General features: G+C 35.1%; 1 protein-coding gene across 1 annotated transcript in view; it reads left to right on the top strand.

Moving 5' to 3' along the window:
- Positions 1 to 19,920, top strand: part of LOC306863633 (guanine nucleotide exchange factor VAV3-like) — a 76,684-nt gene that overhangs the window by 28,496 nt on the left and 28,268 nt on the right. The window contains exons 3-14 of the mRNA XM_079407122.1: positions 7,522 to 7,580; positions 7,685 to 7,750; positions 9,929 to 10,037; positions 10,131 to 10,223; positions 11,084 to 11,152; positions 11,251 to 11,354; positions 11,437 to 11,536; positions 11,989 to 12,084; positions 15,833 to 15,901; positions 16,778 to 16,864; positions 18,531 to 18,616; positions 18,762 to 18,894. Of these exons, the coding sequence (XP_079263248.1) occupies positions 7,522 to 7,580; positions 7,685 to 7,750; positions 9,929 to 10,037; positions 10,131 to 10,223; positions 11,084 to 11,152; positions 11,251 to 11,354; positions 11,437 to 11,536; positions 11,989 to 12,084; positions 15,833 to 15,901; positions 16,778 to 16,864; positions 18,531 to 18,616; positions 18,762 to 18,894 (1,071 nt within the window). The remainder of the gene's footprint in view (positions 1 to 7,521; positions 7,581 to 7,684; positions 7,751 to 9,928; positions 10,038 to 10,130; positions 10,224 to 11,083; positions 11,153 to 11,250; positions 11,355 to 11,436; positions 11,537 to 11,988; positions 12,085 to 15,832; positions 15,902 to 16,777; positions 16,865 to 18,530; positions 18,617 to 18,761; positions 18,895 to 19,920) is intronic.

Genomic DNA, 19,920 nt, shown 5'->3' with positions numbered 1-19,920 from the left:
GCACACACATTTTGAATGGGAGCTTTCAGTGTACGCTTTGAGGGCTGTGGACTTCAAGTGTTGAAGAAAGCAGACTCTCTGTTTATGGCCTGAAGATCTATAAATGCAGTTGAACAAATTAGTGTTTTTAAATATGCAAATGACTGCCGATAAGTTTCAGTCATTACAGACCCCTCATTGTGGCTGGTCATGCCATTCCTCAGGTTAAAACATCTGTAAGTGTATTCTGCTTTCAGCTGCTGTTTTATTTATAAGGCAGTATTGTACTGTCTCTGAGCTCTGCTTTAATTACGGTACAGCCATGAAAGCACAGATGAGTTCAGTTAATAATTAATTAATTTGCATATAAATGGAAAAAAATTGTAACTGGATTAAAAATTAATTTCATTGTCATGTTCTATATCACCTTGACAGTCACGGGACCCATTAAACAGCTTCCATACCGGTGTCAGTCAGCGTTCCTCTGAGATCTCTGCATGGCATTATATTAAGCTCCAGTGATCCACAATCACTGATGTGGAATCTGAAAGTAAGGAACGCTTCAGGAGCGTGCCTTCAGGAAAACCGCAAAGAGGGAGAGATAAGAGAGTGGCTATAAAAGTCTGTAAGCCATAATGGTCTCTTAGTTGAGTCTATATGAAACAATGCTTGTCTGCTTTTAGACAGAGACACAGAAATAGACCACAAAGGCTGCTGGGGGACTTTAACATTTGATTGAGGCTCATAATTAAACATTCACTCTTACTGAATGTAAAATTACAGTACAGTGTCATTATGGAGAATAGCATCAGGGAATAGAGATGTTTTATAGCACCGTTTTTTACGATCAAATTTAAGTTTTTGAGACTAGTTTTAAATATTTACAGTATTTAAACTTTCTCTGTGGTCTGTGTTTTATGTGAAAGATAAAACCGTTGAGAAATGGCTGAAGTATTTGGCATAATATAAACAAGTTTCAAGATTCAAGATGTTTAAGTCAGAATGTAGTGAGCATGGTATTGGTTATTGGCTGAGATATGTGGTTTTGTCTTATAATAATGTAAATGTAGAGAAACACAGAATATAGCAGTTTAAAGCAGTGTTTCTCAATGTCTGAATCATTCTGGCTGGTGCGTCCTGAGGACTGGAGTTCGGAAACACTGGTATAAAGCTTCTGTAAAATCACAACCATTGCAAAACCTTCATTTCTTGAAAAATAATAAAGCTGATTCTGTTGACTTTAGATATGATACATGTATTTAGGTTATTCATCTGAGTAGATACAATCTATACTTTTAGAAGGCTGATGTGACATGCTATTACTGCACATTAGATGAAGCATTATTTAGCTAATTGCTCATTTATTTATTTTTTTGACCTGATAATAAATGACTGACTACATGGACTATTTATACTTTCTGTTTAAAATTTAATTTGTCACACCACAGGACATGAACTAGTGGAGACTTAAAGATGATTAACATTTAGGCTATGTTTATGCATTAGGTAAATGCTTTTATCCGAAGCAAAGTAGTGCATGCAAACTATACATAGGGCCAGTTTTACTAAACAGGGCAAATTAGCACGAGAGCATAGTGTAAGGCCCTATGATGGTGTGGAAAACGTGGACAGAATTATGGATAAAAAATGTCATGGAATTTTGAATTTTGGATGGATAAATCAAAAGTAATGCTGGACACTAGTCAAAATCGCAATATGGACTAGTGACTGTGAATTTTGAACGGCAAAAGACATGGATAGATATGCATGAAAATGAATGGCGCTGTTTTGTCTACTTTATTTTATAGGATTAAATAATGTTGTATGCCTTCATTTGATTTACCCCAGTTTTGATGATAAATTTGCATTAAATCATAAATCCAGAAAAGTTACATATTACACATAATACATAATTTCAGAAAATAAATCAATTCAAGCAGTTATAGATTCACGAATGGATTATACATGCTTTTTGATTACTAAATTACTAAAATTGAATCCTGAAAAATCTAAACAAAAAATAAAAAATTTGTGTAAAATAAAATTTGAGAATTTGAGAAAATAATATAGCATATTTCACAGGGCCCTGTTGCTTGCTAGTGCCGTGCTATACTGTTCCCATTTGCATTCATTTAAATTTTAACCTGAAATCTTGATCTAGATATATAAAATTGGATACAACAGTATATGTGCAAAAAAATCAATAAGTTGAAACGAGTATTTTTTAGCTGGTTGCAAAATCCAAGAGTGATTCAAAAATGATGCACATGCAAATGCATTCTGTAAATGAGTAATCATAAAACTACACAGAATACCACAAAATACAGTAAATAGACAGAGCATCCAGAGTGAATGAAAATTAATTTATTTTATTTATTGTTAATAAACTTTATCTGATTTGCTGTTTGTTACTTATGAATTTTTGCATATTAATTGTCTCACTCTTCTGTTGTACTGAACAAATGGACAGGACTAGAAGTAAAGGATCCACATTTTCCTCCCACTTGTTTCACACTCACTCAGATCCCCATGTGTGGATGCTTTACATAGATTTAAGTAGGAGTCAGGACTTTTCTAATATTTGCATATTAATTGGCTTTCCAGTAAATATGAATCTGTTTGTACTTGCGCATCTGTGTGTGTTTGTATGTACACCTGCACTTGTTCAAGTGTGTTTGAATGGATCTTGCCAGTGACCTTGTATATAGGCCGCTCATGCCAAACAAGGACTATCTGATTAGTTTATTTGTGTCATGCTCTGTACTTGAGACATTAAAGGGTAGGGAATAGATTGAGACAGATAAAGACAAGACAAGAGACAGACAGGAAACATGCTTTGCTCTTTGATGATAGATGGGAGATGATATGGGTGGCACTTTTCACAAATACGGTATAATTTGCTTTTAAAATGACCTAGTAGTTTTAAACACCCTATAGCTTTGTTGCTAGAGAATAAGTCACACAAATAAAACTGTGTTTAGACATTTCCACATAATGTATTTTTATAATAATACAACATTTAGTCTAACCCTGACAGTCCACATTTTCTAGGTTAAGCACCTCCTTTCACTGCTGAGAGGCTGACATATTTGTTTTAATCAGATGGTGTTTAAAGACATCTGTAAATTTGAAAGGCCCTGGACCTGGTGCCTGTGATTCAACAGCAGAGACTGCGGTTACTTAATTTGCATTAATTACTTGTACTTCAACCTGCAACCCACTTAGTTTAGCTAACGTCAGGAAACCTGACATTATTGTGAGGCAGATTTTTCATTGACTGTCCAGCTGATTTGTACTGTATGTTCACATTGCCTGGCATATACATATATTTAAAGGAACACTCCACTTTTTTTGAAAATAGACTCATTTTACAACTCCCCTAGAGTTAAACATTTGAGTTTTACCGTTTTTATGATATTACGCAGCACCTGAAAGTAGTTCCCAGCTAGGTAACTAGTTATGATATAACTGGGGACTACTTTCAGGCACTGCGTAATATCATTGTGCCTGCAGCAAAGTTCCTTGATAATTACGCCGGAATGAAAATATAGTTCCTAGCCACATCGGCCTAGAAAATCGCAACTTTTTTCATTTTCTGTCAGTCTTAGTACACGATGTAACTACACAAGAGTCAAGCTTTAAATAGGAAAATTATCGAAACTCTTTGGTCATTTTTGAGCGAGATGCTAACGGTCTAATCCGATTCAATGATCTATGCTAAGCTAAGCTAAAAGTGCTACCGCCAGACCCGGAGAGCGACTGAATGGATTCAAAAACGGTAAAACTCAACTGTTTTACTCTAGGGGAGTTGTAAAATGAGCCTATTTTCCTTTAAAGTAAAAACGGGGAGGAAAACAACTTGATTTAGTTATTAAGAGACATTTTTAGGACTTAAAAGGTGAATACTGCTACTTATTAAATATATTTTTGTGTAATGACCACTAAATATTATAACTGGTCATTGACCCAGTCAACAAAAATCTTGCATAGCTGTGGTAGTTTCATGTTGTCTCTTTTTCTCTTTCTTCTCATTTACTATAAATATTCCAAATATTCAATATTTCATGTCCATTTATCAAGTAGCCTCTCAGTTCATATATTCTTATGTTTCTTTAATATTTAATGTAATAATTAAATACTATTAAAATATTAAAACATGGCTTAAAACATGAATAAATATCTAATCTAATAATACAAGAAAAATGTTTATATATTTAAAAAAAAAAATCATGCAGTTATATTATATTATATTATATTTCCATTTTTAAGACCCAAAAATGCTAAATAGTTTTTAATATTAACCCCGTTTTTCAAGGAACTCATGATCTGATTTAATATTATTAAAAAGTTCTGCAAAAAAATGTCTGAATTTATTTTTTATTTTTCTTATTTCTCATGAAATCTTTGTGTGTTGAATTATGAATAGGAGAAAAGCCACAATGTTTTTTTAGAATATGAAACTAGACTCACTTAGCACACTTAAGAGTCATACCAAAATCTTTTTTCTGTCACTTCAGTGAATCTGCATCTACAAACCAAGCTGAAAACTTTCATCTCTATACACTTTTAAAAGAAACAGACCGATTGTATTTCAGAGACAACCAGAGAGAAACATTCCCACAGTTATTGTTATCCTCAGGAAACAGTCTGAGGTCGCAGATCCACCCTGACTCACTTTTGCTGGGTTTACAGGGGGTCTTTGAAGCACACCACCTGTTAGAAACGGTTTCATCCTGTCCTCTTCTTCACTGTGTTATGTAAGCCCATACAGATGCAATCAGATCCTGGAAATAAAGGCTTTTCTCTCTATGCTTTATCCACTTGTTCTATTTTGATGGTCCCTCTGCCTTAAACTCCCAATGCATCTTCCCTTTTCTAAAAGTAGCATGTCAGGAGCTCACATTTTCCCTAGCACTCGTAGAAAGGTTTCAATTTTGTGTCATAAAAAGCTCTGTGCTATTTTTCTGCAATGACGAGAGATGGCCTGATGGTCTATTACCTCTTGAAAGTGAAAATAACCAGTGCTTAGTTTGCACCAACTCCGTTTTTGGTCTTCCTGTTCTGTGCCGGTTTGAATGAGAAACACAATGAAAGGTTGTTTTCCAGAATGAACACTTGCACCTTTGATATTTTCTCAGTTTGTTTTAGCCGTAGTGTACAGCTCCTCGCCTGAACAGGAAGCCAGACCAACCATTCATTTCTTTTAACTGTATTATAATTTCCTGTGTTCGCATTTGTGTCTTCTATCAGCGCTGATGTGTCTGCATCCAGTATTTGTGAAAAGCATAACACTAAATTTACAGCGTGTTTACTGCCAAACCTGTTGGAACAGACTGTGATAGGCCTGAATACAAATCATGTAATTTCCTTTTTGAAACGTAAGTGTTACATTATAGCGAGATGCAGATATGAAGGTGGGAGGGTGGAAGTCCCAGCTGAGATTTCCCAAACACTACGTATATGACATGAACGAACAGATAAACAGACAGTTTCATATTCCGCCCAACGTGTGTTTTTGGGTAAGTGAGGTGACAGGAAGAGTTTTTGCTTTTTCAAGAAAAACACCATTATCTTGTTGCAAACCTGTAGGATTTTCTGTTCTTGTAATGCACAGAAAGAAATGTTAAACAGGATGTTTGTGCAGCTCTTTTGCATACAATAAAACTGAATGTGGGCTGGCAATCAACAAAAAAAATAACAAGAAAACACCATTAAATACCATAAAAGTAGTCCATGTGGTTTATAATGTATTGTATAATTTTAGAAGATTTGGAAAGTATGGTATTATATGCATATGAACTACTTTTATAGCACATTTGTGGTGCTTTTTGTCATTTTTGGAGCTTGAAATCCTCTGGTCAACATTAGATTTCATTGCAAAAGAACAGTGTGAACATTGTTAAAGATTTAGATGATGATCCAAGATTTAGATTTACAGTTTGTTCTCTTGTTTAGACAGATTTGGAGAAATTTAGCATTACATCACTTGCCCAGCAATAAATCCTCTGCAGTGAATGGGTGCCATCAGCTGATAAAACATCACAATAATCCACAAGACTCCAGTCCATCAATTTATGTTTTGTGTTTGCCATCATTAAGGCATTTTTACTTTAAACCGTTGCTTCTGGATTTTATGAATTATGTGGATTACTTGTGGGTTATTGAGCTGTTTGGACTCATTCTGACGGCACCCATTCACTGTAGATGAATTAATGGAGAGCAAGTGATGTAATGCAAAATCTTTCCAATTTATTTCTGATTTCCTTTAAACTTCTGCTTTTGTGTTCCACTGAAGAAAGAAAATCTTAAAGGTCCAACCATTAAAACACTGATTACATAATTTAATGCCTTTTTACATTTGTGTTTCTTGTGTGAAATTCAGGTTCAAAACTGACACATTTGTTGTCAAAAGGCCATACTGACTGGTTCCCCAACAAAGCAGATGAATTATAATAAGTTATTTCCCCTTAACGTGCCAGGCTGGTTGCATATAAGGTCATATGCGTTGGATCGGATCTCTTTGAAAGACTAAAATCTAGAAAGACAAGATGAGCATCTTTCTCTTTCTTTCTTTCTTTCTTTCTTTCTTTCTTTCTTTCTTTCTTTCTTTCTTTCTTTCTTTCTTTCTTTCTTTCGTGTGCAGAGATTGACGGTTCCATGCTTGACTCAGTCTGTGCTCTGTATTCATAATGTAATTCAGTTGCCGTGCACACAGCAGAGTTCAGCTAAGCCGGTGTGATTGCAATTGATTTCTGAACACATCTTCCCCAGGCGCTATGAGTTCGAATGCTCAAATTACCCATGTGCTCATCATAGATATGGAAATCTGAATACAGCTGAAAATTATGCATTCTAAAAAGGCACAGATTTTATGTTTTAGTGTTAATTGGTGATTTTTGACTGTGCTATAATTGTGCATATAATTGTTTGTGTCTGTTTGCATTTAAATGCACACCTGTGCATGACCTGATTGGGAAGTCTGGTGTTGATGTGTTGAATTTAATGATATGAAGAGTTGCCCATTAGCGTGAACACTCTTGGTGATAACAGAGCATACATAATAAATTTCATTCTTTTTCAAAGGCTGATAAAGAAATATTGATGCACACTGACCTCTGCTGGTACTAATGTTGAGGTGCTGTTTTTCAAAGCTAAAGATTATGAGTTTAAATCTTTGTATATCATATCTTTCATCTTTAACATTTACAAACAAATTTAATTTTATAGTACTTGATGGGTATTTTATAATGAAAATAAATTCTGTATATAGAGAACGTTAATTTTTATATGGCTTAATTCTGATTGATAATGGTGAAATCTGTTGGTCAGATAATTTTGTATAATGACTGCTAAACTGCATAATTGATTATTGACCCAGTCTGTGAATATCTTGCTTCTCATGTAATATATTTTCCACTCTAATCAATATTTCATGTCCATTTATTTAGTAAGTAGCAGTGTAGTTAACAATACTAACCGTCTGATTATATACTATCCCTTGATGAACAAATAATCATCTTTTTTCTTGTCTTATTCTCTTAGGTTATGGACACACTGTCCAAACTCTCTCATGCACACATTGCACAGCAGACTGGAATAAGGTATTTGAAAAAGAAGAAATGAATAATTCTAACTATTTTAAGAGCGCAGCAGATGAAAATTAATATTTTATCTCCCTCTCTGCCTCTCTCTCTTTCTATTCTAGGCCGTTTCCCACAGAAGAGAGTGTTGAGGATGAAGACATTTATAACCATCTAGAGGATCTGATAGAGTGAGTCATTTTTCTGCTTACAGTGTTTCTCTTCCTCCTGATATTTTAACCTTTAGCTCACTGCACGCTCTCTGTTAGATATAGGAGCCTCAGGCTGAAGCACATAGAAGTGTTAACATGATGAGTCCTGAGATAATGTGTGTCCTACTTATAGACACACTCACTTACATATGTGTTAAAAATACTTTTTTGTTAACTCATAAACAAATGTTTTTATTTTTTATTTTAGTTTATGTCTTTATTAAATACTGTATTTTTAAATTTAATTTTACATGTCAGAAAGTGACACTCTTAAGTTGAATTAAACCCTGTTACCAAGACCATGACAATAAAAATATATTAAAATGTAATTTACACTACCATTCAAATGTATGGGGTCAGTAAGATTAATTCATAATCCATAAATAGTTTAATAATTTAAGATTAATAATTTTTCAACAAGCACATGTTAAGGTTACCAAAAGTGACACGAAAGGCTTTTACACTGGTACAAAAAAAAAAATTATAATAATTTCAAATAAATGCTGTAATATTAAACATTCTGCTCACAAACAAAACCTGAAAAAAATCACGGTTTCCACAAAATTATTAAACAGCACTGTTTTCAAAATGTATAATAATGAGACATTATCACCAAATCAGCATATTAAAATGATTTCTGATTGATCATTTGACAGTGAAGACTAGAGTAATGATTAAAATTCAGCTGTGCAATCACAGGAGCAAATTATATTTTAAAATGTATTCATTATTTCAAATTTTACAATATTGCTATTTTATTGTATTTTGATCAAATAAATGCAGACTTGGTGAGTCTTATTTTTTTATTGCAAATACCAACCCTAAATGTTTGAACAGCAGTGTATTAAATTGTATTAATTTATGGTGAGATGGGGCATTGAAATTGATTAATACTTTAAAAACAGTGTTTATATGATAGAATTTTTACAATGTTGTAAAAAATACTTAAAAATCACCTCATAAAACCCGAAAAAGCAACTGTTTCATATAATAATAATAATATATATATATATATATATATACACAGACACACCAAGGGTCATTGCAGCTGTACAGCTGTTAAGTTAACAGCCTCAGATGTGAACTGTCAGATTTTGCCTTTGGCCTGTGTCCTCTCGTTTCCACTGCTGCCACGTATAGGGTCTTCTATTCCAGCAGACAGGCAACAACAAACACAGTCATAGGATTACAGGACCATGAAGAGCCCTGCGGTGCCGCTTGATCTGCTATGTTGTCACACCACAGTCCAGAACTGTTATGCTTTCTTGATCTCTCGATTATGAGTGCACTACATTTCAAGCCACATAAGCCACTCCTACAGTGTTTGTCAGTCAGTGAATGAATGTCGTTATATAATGTGGACAAACTAGCTGAATCACACTGTCATTTGAGATCACAGTTGCTAACTACACTGCTTCTTGAGCAATAAAAGTGGTTCTGCTGAGCCGTTGAGTAGGCCAACAAGTAGCATCAGCATACATGTCTGTTCTCCTCATATGACGAGCTTGAGGATTTAATATTATGCTTAGCAAATATTGATGCTGCTGTCGCCATGTTTTGGCTCGACCTCATCGCATCTGTTTCTTAGCCACACATGAATGAGGCCCTCTAGCTGAGGGTTGTTTCCCACATGTGATGGTTTGTTCATATGAAATGTGTTTGTTGAGTGCTCTTCCCTGGAGGGTGATGTGCCTGTACGATTTTCTTCCTGTCAGAAAGAGACTTTTCCTTGAAGGCGTTTTGTAATAGATTCAAACTACAGACATGATTAGGAAAAGAAATCAACACGGTTTGTCTCTCTATCGTTCTCTTTTACACCCATCTGGAGAACATATCTGAGTGATTTTAAGGCCTGACTCAGCTATAATGTCTCTTGGCTCTGGCTTTTGCTGTAGCTGAAAATTGTGTGTTTAATTTAGAAGAGGGAAACATTATCGTTTTAAAACCCCTCATGAACAATTTTGTAGAAGAGGTCTTTTTTCTCCAGTATATTGGATATGCTGAAGCATTTAAACATAATAAATGCTTTTTTCTTAGAGGTTTTTCTGTTCCATCGTCCATCTGTTTCTTTCTGCTTACTGTAAAATAACTGCAGTCGGATAGTACATTTATATACTAAACTAAAAGCTCTAAATGTTGTTGGTCCGTGTGTCTCAGTGAGAATGGTGTTGAGGATGAGGAAGATCTCTATGACTGTGTGTATGATGATGATGAGGGAGGAGAGGTGTATGAAGATCTGATGAAGGTTGAGCTGGTACAACCACAGGTGAGTTCACTGAAATGCTTTATATATAAACATGTTTTGGGTTGCAAGTCATAAAATGCTCTCTGTTTCACTCTCTTGCTGCTGTAATTACAGAAACAGGCCGAGACGGACATCAGAATCTGTTGTCTGATGGAAATCAAACAGACTGAGGAGAAATACACAGAGACGCTGGACTCCATAGAGAAAGTGAGGCCTCTTTAGAACTGCACAGTCAGACCTACTGTAATATTATAGCTTTAATGCAGTTTATGAGATCTGCCAAATGTCTGTAAGATGTAATACAATACATAATTTGTATAAAGACCACAGTAACCACAGGTCAAATCATGGATGCATCTTTTTACCATGTTTAGATGTAACTCACTGTACAATATTTTACCATGATACCCATGTTACTGGAAAAATACCAATGAAATACCATAGAATACAAGTTATTGTTACAGTTGCCTTCTAGTAGCTTACAATAAGCCACCATTATCATCACAACTATTATTATTAATGTTTATTTTAAATCTTGGTCTGAACATGTCTATTATAGTTACTATAATAAAATCATGGTCAATTTCCACAGTGGATAAAAAAAAAAAATCATTATTTTGAAATATAGCTTTATTGCTGCTGTTTGTTTTATTTACTTATTATTATTATTAGTAGTAGCAGTAGTAATGGCAGTAGTAGTACTATTTATGTTTTAATAATAATAATAATAATTTATTTGTGTATTTTTAATATTAGTATGAATATACAATATTTCCATTGTAGTAACTATAATAAAACCATGGTCAATATCCACAGTGGATCAAAGCATCATTATATTGTAATACAGCTTTATTGTTGTTTTTGGTATTTATTTATTTATAATATTAATAATAATAATTTATTCATTTATTTTAAGTCTTAGTATTATTATACAACATTTCTATTATAGTTACTATGATAAAAACAAAGCAAATTTCCACAAAGATTTATTATATTGCAATATAACTTTATTGTGTGCATTAGCTTACCCACAGCAATTTCTTAATTTTTATTTTCTTCACCCACAGTTCTTTATGAAGCCTCTGGGACAGTCACTGTCCAGTGTGGAGATCGAAAAAGTGTTCATCAATATACCAGTGAGTCAAAACTGCTTATAATGGAGGACACATTTTAGCATGAATCACTGTGTCATTGTTCTTATCGCCTCATATTGTGATGTTCTGTATTGTACCAGGAGCTTGTGAAGGTGCACACAAGTCTTCTGAGAGAGGTCCAGGATTCAGTGCTCATGCATAACGCCAGTAACCTGTTTCAGATCTTTATAAAATACAAAGAAAGGTAACTGATTTAACCCTTTAGCTATTAAACGAATAAAGCCCTCCTTCCACTTCTCACACGTGTCTGTTTTCCTGTGTGATAGATTAGTTCTGTATGGGAAATACTGCAGTCAAGTAGAATCAGCCATTGCGTGTTTGGATGACATCTGTAAGAACAGAGAGGACATCAGGCAGATGATAGAGGTAATTATGATTATATTCATAAAACATCTCGGGTCATAACAAGGCTGACAACAATTAACTAATATTTTAATTAAAAAAGTGTCATTTAAATAATATAGTATAATTAACTGGTATTCAGTTAATTGTAGATTTGGATGTACTCTGCATATTACATGATTTTGTCTCCCCTCGTTATAAAAATAATGTAACATTTCTAAACAACGTGACACTGAGGAAGTAACATTATTTTGACCCTTTGGACAGCATGAAATTATTTATGAAAGTAGTTCTTATGTTTCACTACCAAAACTGAAGTGAAACTATTTATTTGCTGTTAGACAGTGCCACCTGGTAGTTACAGACGGTGCAGAACATTCTTGAACATTTTATTTAAACCTTTTGCTCTCTTCATGTATTTACAGAACAGTCATGGCACAGTCACATATGTGGTTTTTGTTTGTTATTAATTTCAGTTATGTTCCAAACGAGCCAATAACGGGAAGTTTACTCTGAGAGATCTTCTGGTGGTTCCGATGCAGAGAGTTCTGAAGTATCATCTACTTCTACAGGTCTGAAATCATTTAGCTGTATTCCTGTTCATAAAACAACATGTTTTACCTAAGCATTAAGTATTTTAAACCGGTGTTATTTTAGAATTAGAGATACTATTGTAATAAAAAATAAAAAATAAATAAATTATATATTAATTTAAATTTATTAATAATAGTATTATTTTCAGTATTATTTTTTCTGTTTTCATGTTTAATTTAGCTAAAGTTTAAAAGTTTTAGTACAAATTTAACTTTATTGTGTTTTTGTCTGTCAATTAGGTAATTTGTTTTATTTATAAAAAATATTTCCGTTTTGGTTGGTTTTTTATGTATTATTTTAGTTAACAGCTATTTTATTTAAGATTTTTACATTTAGTTAACTATATCAATCTATCATCTATATAATAATATGCACTGATTAATGTGCCCTGATGGAAAAAAATCTAAAAGAAAATAGGGTAAATTCTTCTTTCATTTTGTCCTTAAATGACTGCTTTACTGTTAATGTCCACTAGGGGCAGTGGAGTCCATGTTTTACTCTTCCATAGGGAAGCAGCATAATGCATGTTTGAAATCCACCAGTAGGTGGCAGTGCAATATATCCCAGAGTCCTCCAATAGGGGCAGTGTAATCCACATAATGAGCAAGCAGCATGCTTTATCCAGTCGTGTATGTTTGGTCTGGCCCTTTTCCACAAACATCTCACGCAGACTGGCATGAATATTTAATAGTGCGTCTCTGTCCATCACACGTTAGGTCTACTGCATGACCCAGCTATGAGGGGATTTAGAAATAAATGTGAACGAAGGTGAGAGAGAAATAGAAAAACGGAGAGAAGGAGATGTGCATAGCGTGTGGACTGAAGCCACCACGATCCTCCTGCTGTTACAGGAACCTTTCGGCTCTCAGCAGACAGAAAAGCGAAGGTGTTTTCTGTGTGTGTGTGTGTGTGTGTGTGTGTGTGCGTCTACTTAGCATGCCTGCAAGGCTGTCCACAGCTCAGTTCACCTCCCTGCCCATCTGGCCAGCTGTGGGTTTAGAGAGTGTGTGTGTGTGTGTGTGTGTGTGTGAGGCGGGCGCTGCATCTGTCTGTCTGCTGCCCCTCTGGAGAGCAGGCTAGCGTGTGACAGACTGTCTTTCTCTGCTCTTTGCTCTGCTGGAGGAAGCCTTGGCCAGTGAGAGAAAGAGCAAGCCAGCTTTACATAATGAATTATAATCAAAATTCATAAATAATCTAATATGAAAGATTCTAATATTTAAATTAAATAAATTAAATTAAATCATTGTAACTCTGTCTTAAATTGATTTATTATTTGCTTATGGGGTGTAAGAAATCAATACTTTTATTCAACTTTTAGATTGCTATTTTAAATAAACGCATTTTGAAAAATGTAAAATAGTTTCCACAAAAAACTATTAAGCAGCATAACTGTTTGCAACATTGATAATAATAAGACGTGTCCCTAATGCCTGTGTACTTACATAGTAACTAGATGTGTATGTAGTATGTAACAACAGTGTAAGTACACATTGATACATAGTATCTACAGCTCTAATATTTGTGTAACTACACATATGTAACAACCCACTGAATGGTATGTGTAAGTACAGAATGTTACACTTTATATTAAGTGGACAGTTCCTGAGGAGTTACCATATAAGTACACTGGTATTACAGTGGTGCACCAACTCCACCAACTCGAGATCCAGCTCCTCTCACTTCACATATCCCTAAACCTACCCGTTTCCACCCCCTGGATCAAATTGTTCCAATTACTCTTATGCATACTGTTGTTACAAAATGTAGTTATATACTTCCTTTCGGTATACTTCCGTTACATGAGTACTTAGTGAAGGGAAAAAAGTGTTGTTACCAATGTCCTGTTACACATTTGTACTTACACATACTATTTTGAGGGTTTTTACATGTGTGTAGTTACAGAAATATTAGAGCTGTAGATACTATGTATCAATGTGTACTTACACTGTGGTTACATACTACGTACACATCTAATTACTACGTAAGTACACTGGTATTAAGGACACTTGATATAAAGTGGACCATGTCTTGGTGAGCATAATACTTCTTCCAAAAGCATTGCTTTTTTTACTGAAATTTACATTTTTACCGACTGTTGAATGATAGTGTATGTCCAGATTTAGAAAATGATATTTTTAGTGTAACCATACAAAGAAGGGGATGTAAAAAGTTATGCTTTTAAGAAAATATTCTGACTAAGCCAATAAATATCAGTTTAAAGTGGTAATATTTTTTCGAGTTGTTCACAATGATAGCAACAAAGTGACACATTTTGAGAAGAGTTTGAACAGTTTGGTATTTATTAGAAATAAAAAGGTGCAAAGTGGACCAGACATTACAATACTGCGATGCAGACCTGTGAAATCACATTCGAACGATATTCTCCTGGAATTCTGCAAATGTTTGGATAAGAGATTGGCTGCATTTTATTTCTGCGGTAATCTCTGTGTTCGTGTCATACCTCCTTTCTCTCTCTTTCTATCTCTCTCGCTGTGTGAGGGCAGAAGGAAGTGAGAATGAAAAATAAGGTGATGTCCGTCTTTCTGCTGATAATAATGCGCAGGTTCAGCTTGACTGACGCAGGGGATTTGGCTTGTGCTGGATGGCAATATATCTCTTAGGCCAAAAGGAAGCCATTTATCAGACCTGAGTAAAGGACATTCATAGCACCCTCCCTTATCCTACAGACTGGCCCAGATGTCTTGTTTACTTCATCCTGGAGCAGGAAGGCAATTTCAACCCCAAAAAAACCTTTTGCTTCTCATTTCAATTCTTGAACCTGCGATGTAGGTTGGGATATTATTTCAGATTGTGTGTGTGTGTGTGTGGCCAAAAGAGAAAGTAAGATAGAAAGACATGCCATGCTGTGTATGTTTGTATTATCATTGTATTGTAATGCATGCCACACAATCACCTTGTTTATTTAATTATTTTTGGCTTACTCTTTGAATTGTATCAGAGCCACCTCCTGTTTTTTTGGAGCAGGGATTGATGAATACACATGTGAAATCAAATAAAATTCTCTCAGTGTAACAGTGAAGTAAAAATTAACACTTTATTAATGCACCATCCTGCTCAGCTAATATTAAATATGGGCAATCCCATAAAAACATTTCCTCCTGGGTTCAATTCCTTGGTTAATACATTTATTAATTTATTTTACATTATATTTTTCTGTCAACGGAAATTGCAATTTTATTTATAATAGGTGTATTTCAGTGGAATAATTTATGCGATAGGTTTACATACTGCTCATGTAGCAAATATGCAAGTGGATAAAAAAAATGTCAGGGCAATAATTGAGTTATTTTTGTTTTCTGTAATCAAATGAAAACAAATTCTAAAAAATTAAGACAAACGAAATATATATAATTTAATAATAATCAAATAATCAATAATTTTGTAAAGTCCCATTCTGTGTCACTGAATTAGGAAAAGTCAAATTATCACTCTAATATAACAAAATTACTTGTGTTTACTCAATTTAAAACACAAGAGCATGGCATTACATTTCAGATTATTGCTATCTAAATGTCTCTATATTGTTGGTAAACAATCTGCATGGTAATGAGTAGGAGTTATGAGAGCGTGCGAGACTGACAGATGTCCTCCGGCACGGCTTCACTCCTGTACATCTGACTGTTTGCTGCGTTCATCATCATCTGGTGATAACAAGACACTGAGACACGGCCCGTAAAAACTCATATCCCGCTTTCTTCCTGACAGGAACTGGTGAAACACACCCATGATGGCACAGACAAGAGTAATTTACGGCAAGCGCTGGATGCCATGAAGGTGAGTTGAGCATTTGAATATCCTTTTCATAAGCTGTCTGTTGCAGGGACTTCTGGGTAGTGGTCCACTGAGAAGTCTGGACCAGTGTGAACCCTCATATGAACCATAAACTGACACATTGGGCCTTTTACAGTCTTTGTGTGACACCTAGACCCTGTTATTTGCTCTCATACACACATTTAGCTTTTAGCTAAATCTAAGGTCATCACAGGCCTTTTAATCACCAATCTTGATTAATATTAGATGCCTTGTTTAATTTGAAATTACAACAGTGACAAATTTCTTTCTCTTTTAGCTTTTTTTGGGATGTTCATGCATCAACTTTTTCGTAAGAAAACTTTTGTTGAAAATCAATGTGGCCCTCTTGACTCAGACATGATCAAGATGGTGCTGAATGCATCTTGACAGGTAACCGTCCGGTAATTGAGGCAAATCAAGCTGAAAAGATTGTGCAGATTGCACCGAGGGCTGTGATGATTTCATTTGGATAAATTAGCCACTTAGCATTGATTGGGGTATCGGGCTAACGCGGTTAACCTCCTCAAGTGCTCCCCTTTAAAGATCCTCGCGGTGGGCGATCCAGCCCCCCACTCTCTGATTATTCTAGATACGTGATGATGAATGAGTCGCTAAACTCCACTCGCAGTGTTCAGAATGAGATTTGTCAAATAAGCCTCGCTTTTCAGACACTAAATCTTATTTTACATTTTTAGACGGAAATGAGTCCCTTGAAAACATCACATGGGCTGAGATTGTTAATAAGGAAGCTAGAGAGGAAGTATTGTTATTTTTAGCGCACAACTAGAAAGACTTCCTTGTGTGTCTTCAGGTCAAAGTGTGTTGAATGTTATGGTGTTGTGTTTGTGTTCTCTATAGGATCTGGCTCAGTACGTCAACGAGGTGAAAAGAGACATCGAGACTCTACGAGACATCGACCAGTACCAGAAATCTATAGAAAACCTTGTGAGCAAAATCTTGTTTTTTTCTTGTTTTCACTACTATTTAAAAAGCAGTTTTGGGGAAGCTACTGTAAAAACTACACTTTTAAAACAGTATAGCTACATTATAACCAGAAAAAAAAAAAAAAAAATCCACCTCAATATTCGCTGGGACCAGATCATTTACATCCAATACTGTTTTCAGATGAAGTCCCCCATTGCACTGGAGTAGTTTTAAGCCTTAAATTGTTTAATTTGCCCTTGACATTTTTAAAAAAATAAAATTAACTAAAATTAACCTTCTATAGGAGTAATTGTGAATTTACAATTTAAAAAATAATTGACTTTATATTTTACATATATTTAGGATTAAAATCATTTTCCAAACTTTGTTTTCTTCATGTGACCTTTGACCTTTTTTTGGGGGATTCCGTCATTTATAACTAACGTTGTCCCATTAGGGTAAATTATTTTTGCCAAATTGTCTGAAACTTCACACACAATCAAATGCTTTTTCACTATCTTAAAAAAGTGAAAAGGTCTTACGGTTTCAAAAAACATTAAAAATCTTTATGAACATTCATTTTTTTTCTTGTGCTGCTATATTTGATTTGGAACTCGCACGTGAAAACTTCTAAAACTTGATACAAATTCGGATTCAATTTCACTGCCTGAAAACCATGTCTTAGTGTTTCAAAAGCATTAAAACAACTTTAACATTGTGTTTCACCTTGGAATTTCAAATCAATTACAGTAGCACAAGTGAAAGTCAACAAGACTCTTCTTTTTCAGTGTATCCTACACATAAGTAGATGTTGACTTGTGCAGTCATCCTTATATATACATCCCTATAGCCTGTCAGTATAGTAATGCCAATAGACATAGGCATCTTTCCTGACCTCTGGTTGTTGTATGGATCACATCTTTCAAACTGGCATACAATAATGTACCCAAATGCCTGATTTCCATAACAACCTATTCTTCATCACTGCTGTCACCCTCATTGCTTCTATCCTTAACAACTTGTTTTATGACTACAACCTGATTTTCTGATGCACTCATATATATATATAAATTATAAACTTTTATATTTATATATAAAAATCAATTTACATATATAAAAAACTATAAATTGAAAAAAAATGTAAAAGACTATATATAGAAACTATAAATTGTGCTATACACAATATATCTAATAAAACAATATAAAAAAAAGAATTTATTAAAATATTTTAGTATTTAACAAAATGCATATTTCACTACAAACAAAACATTGTTTAGATCATTAAAATAAATGAGTGAATAATTAACCATTAAGTTTACTAACATGAATCATACTTTGCTATGCAACTTGAGAGAGATGTTTTTAGGAAAGTGTATTTCATTATTTCTTTAGCTCGTTTTGTTAAAAGACTGTGTGTTCCTTTTTATGGTACACTTGCTGAAAAAAATGCTACTGTATGTTCCTGGAAAAGCTGAACTTTTTTTTAAAAACACCCAAGATAGTGTCAGACTATTGCAAAATGCACTGATTTGCATGCCTACTCCCCAACACTGCTCGAAGTAGTTAAGCAGAGACAGTATGAAGCTTTGAACAGTTTTGTGGAACTTTAGTCTAACTTAAGAGCATTGACCGCTAGTAGCGTACAAGCATGTCTTCACTGAATGTGCACCATTTTTATGTTCTGCAGAATCAGTCTCTCCGTAAATACGGGAGACCAAAAGGTGACAGCGAAGTGCGAGTAGCTTCAGTCGACAAACGAGCCAAACAAGACAGGTGAGATGATTAAAGTGTGGAATTCTGCTCAGCCTGAAACTCCGCAGGTCTTTACTAAGGCCTAAGGGTTATGAAGGTGTCACCCTCAAGCGCTCCTCTCATATTTTCTCCTTCTTGTTTGATCTATGCCGTTCTTCTGCTGCAGGCACATCTTTCTGTTTGACGCTGTCGTGATCGTATGCAAACGACGAGGAGATAACTATGAGATGAAGGAGGTGATTGACCTCCACTCCTTCAAGATCACCAACAACCCGACCTCAGACAGAGAAAACCGAAAGGTGCGCAGCCGGTCTCCTAATTGCCGCCAAAGTTCGCTGCACTGAAGCAGAGGGCAGCAAATGTGCTGTTATGCTGTCGTGCCATAATCAGTTACTGCAGTAGAGCAGCTTTCATTCGCACAGATGGTGTTTCCTATTAAAAACCGTCTAGCAACTGCTAACGAACGCAGCCGACACCAGACACAGCTAAATTAGAAAACATGATGTCGTTTGTTATATTACATTACGTGCTGCTGTGCCAGGATGATTATTCGTTAGATAATGCTGTAAATATTACATGTACAAGACAGAGAGAGTGCATGCAAGAAAGGGAAATTATGCTGGTAAACACATGCAATGTAAACATCATTATTATTATTATTAGAGTTCCTTTAGGGTACTTTTGATGATGCCTCAAATTTTCTGATTTGTTGAGGGAAGTTCATCAGAGTCCTGGCTAATAATAATAATAATAATGAGTGAAAAAAACAACAATTGCAGGTAAAAGTTAATTGCGACTTTTTATCTTTACAAGTCAAAAAATACTTTTTTCTCGCAATTTGATGTAAATTCGCAGTTGCAATTATAAAGTCGGTATTGCATGATATAACTCAGAATTGCGAGAAAAAACCCCCCTGAAAAGTGAACTGTTCTGACATTTTTCTCAGAATTGCAAATTTATATCTTGCAGTTGTAACTATTTTTCTCAGAATTGCGAGTTTCGGAATTCTGACTTTATAACATGCAATTGTAATAAAGTGAAGTGAAGTGACATACTGCCAAGTATGGTGACCCATACTCGGAATTCGTGCTCTGCATTTAACCCATCCATCATGCACACACACAGCAGTGAACGCACACACACCGTGAACACACACCCGGAGCAGTGGGCAGCCATTTATGCTGCGGCGCCCGGGGAGCAGTTGGGGGTTCGGTGCCTTGCTCAAGGGCACCTCAGTCGTGGTATTGAGGGTGGAGAGAGCGCTGGACATTCACTCCCCTCACCTACAATTCCTGCCGGCCGGAGACTCGAACCCGCAACCTTTG

Source organism: Barbus barbus, assembly GCF_936440315.1.
Source record: "Barbus barbus genome assembly, chromosome: 44".
Classification (NCBI taxonomy): Eukaryota; Metazoa; Chordata; class Actinopteri; order Cypriniformes; family Cyprinidae; genus Barbus; species Barbus barbus.
Note: the sequence above shows the minus strand (reverse complement) of the source record. Positions and strands in the feature narration are given on the sequence as shown.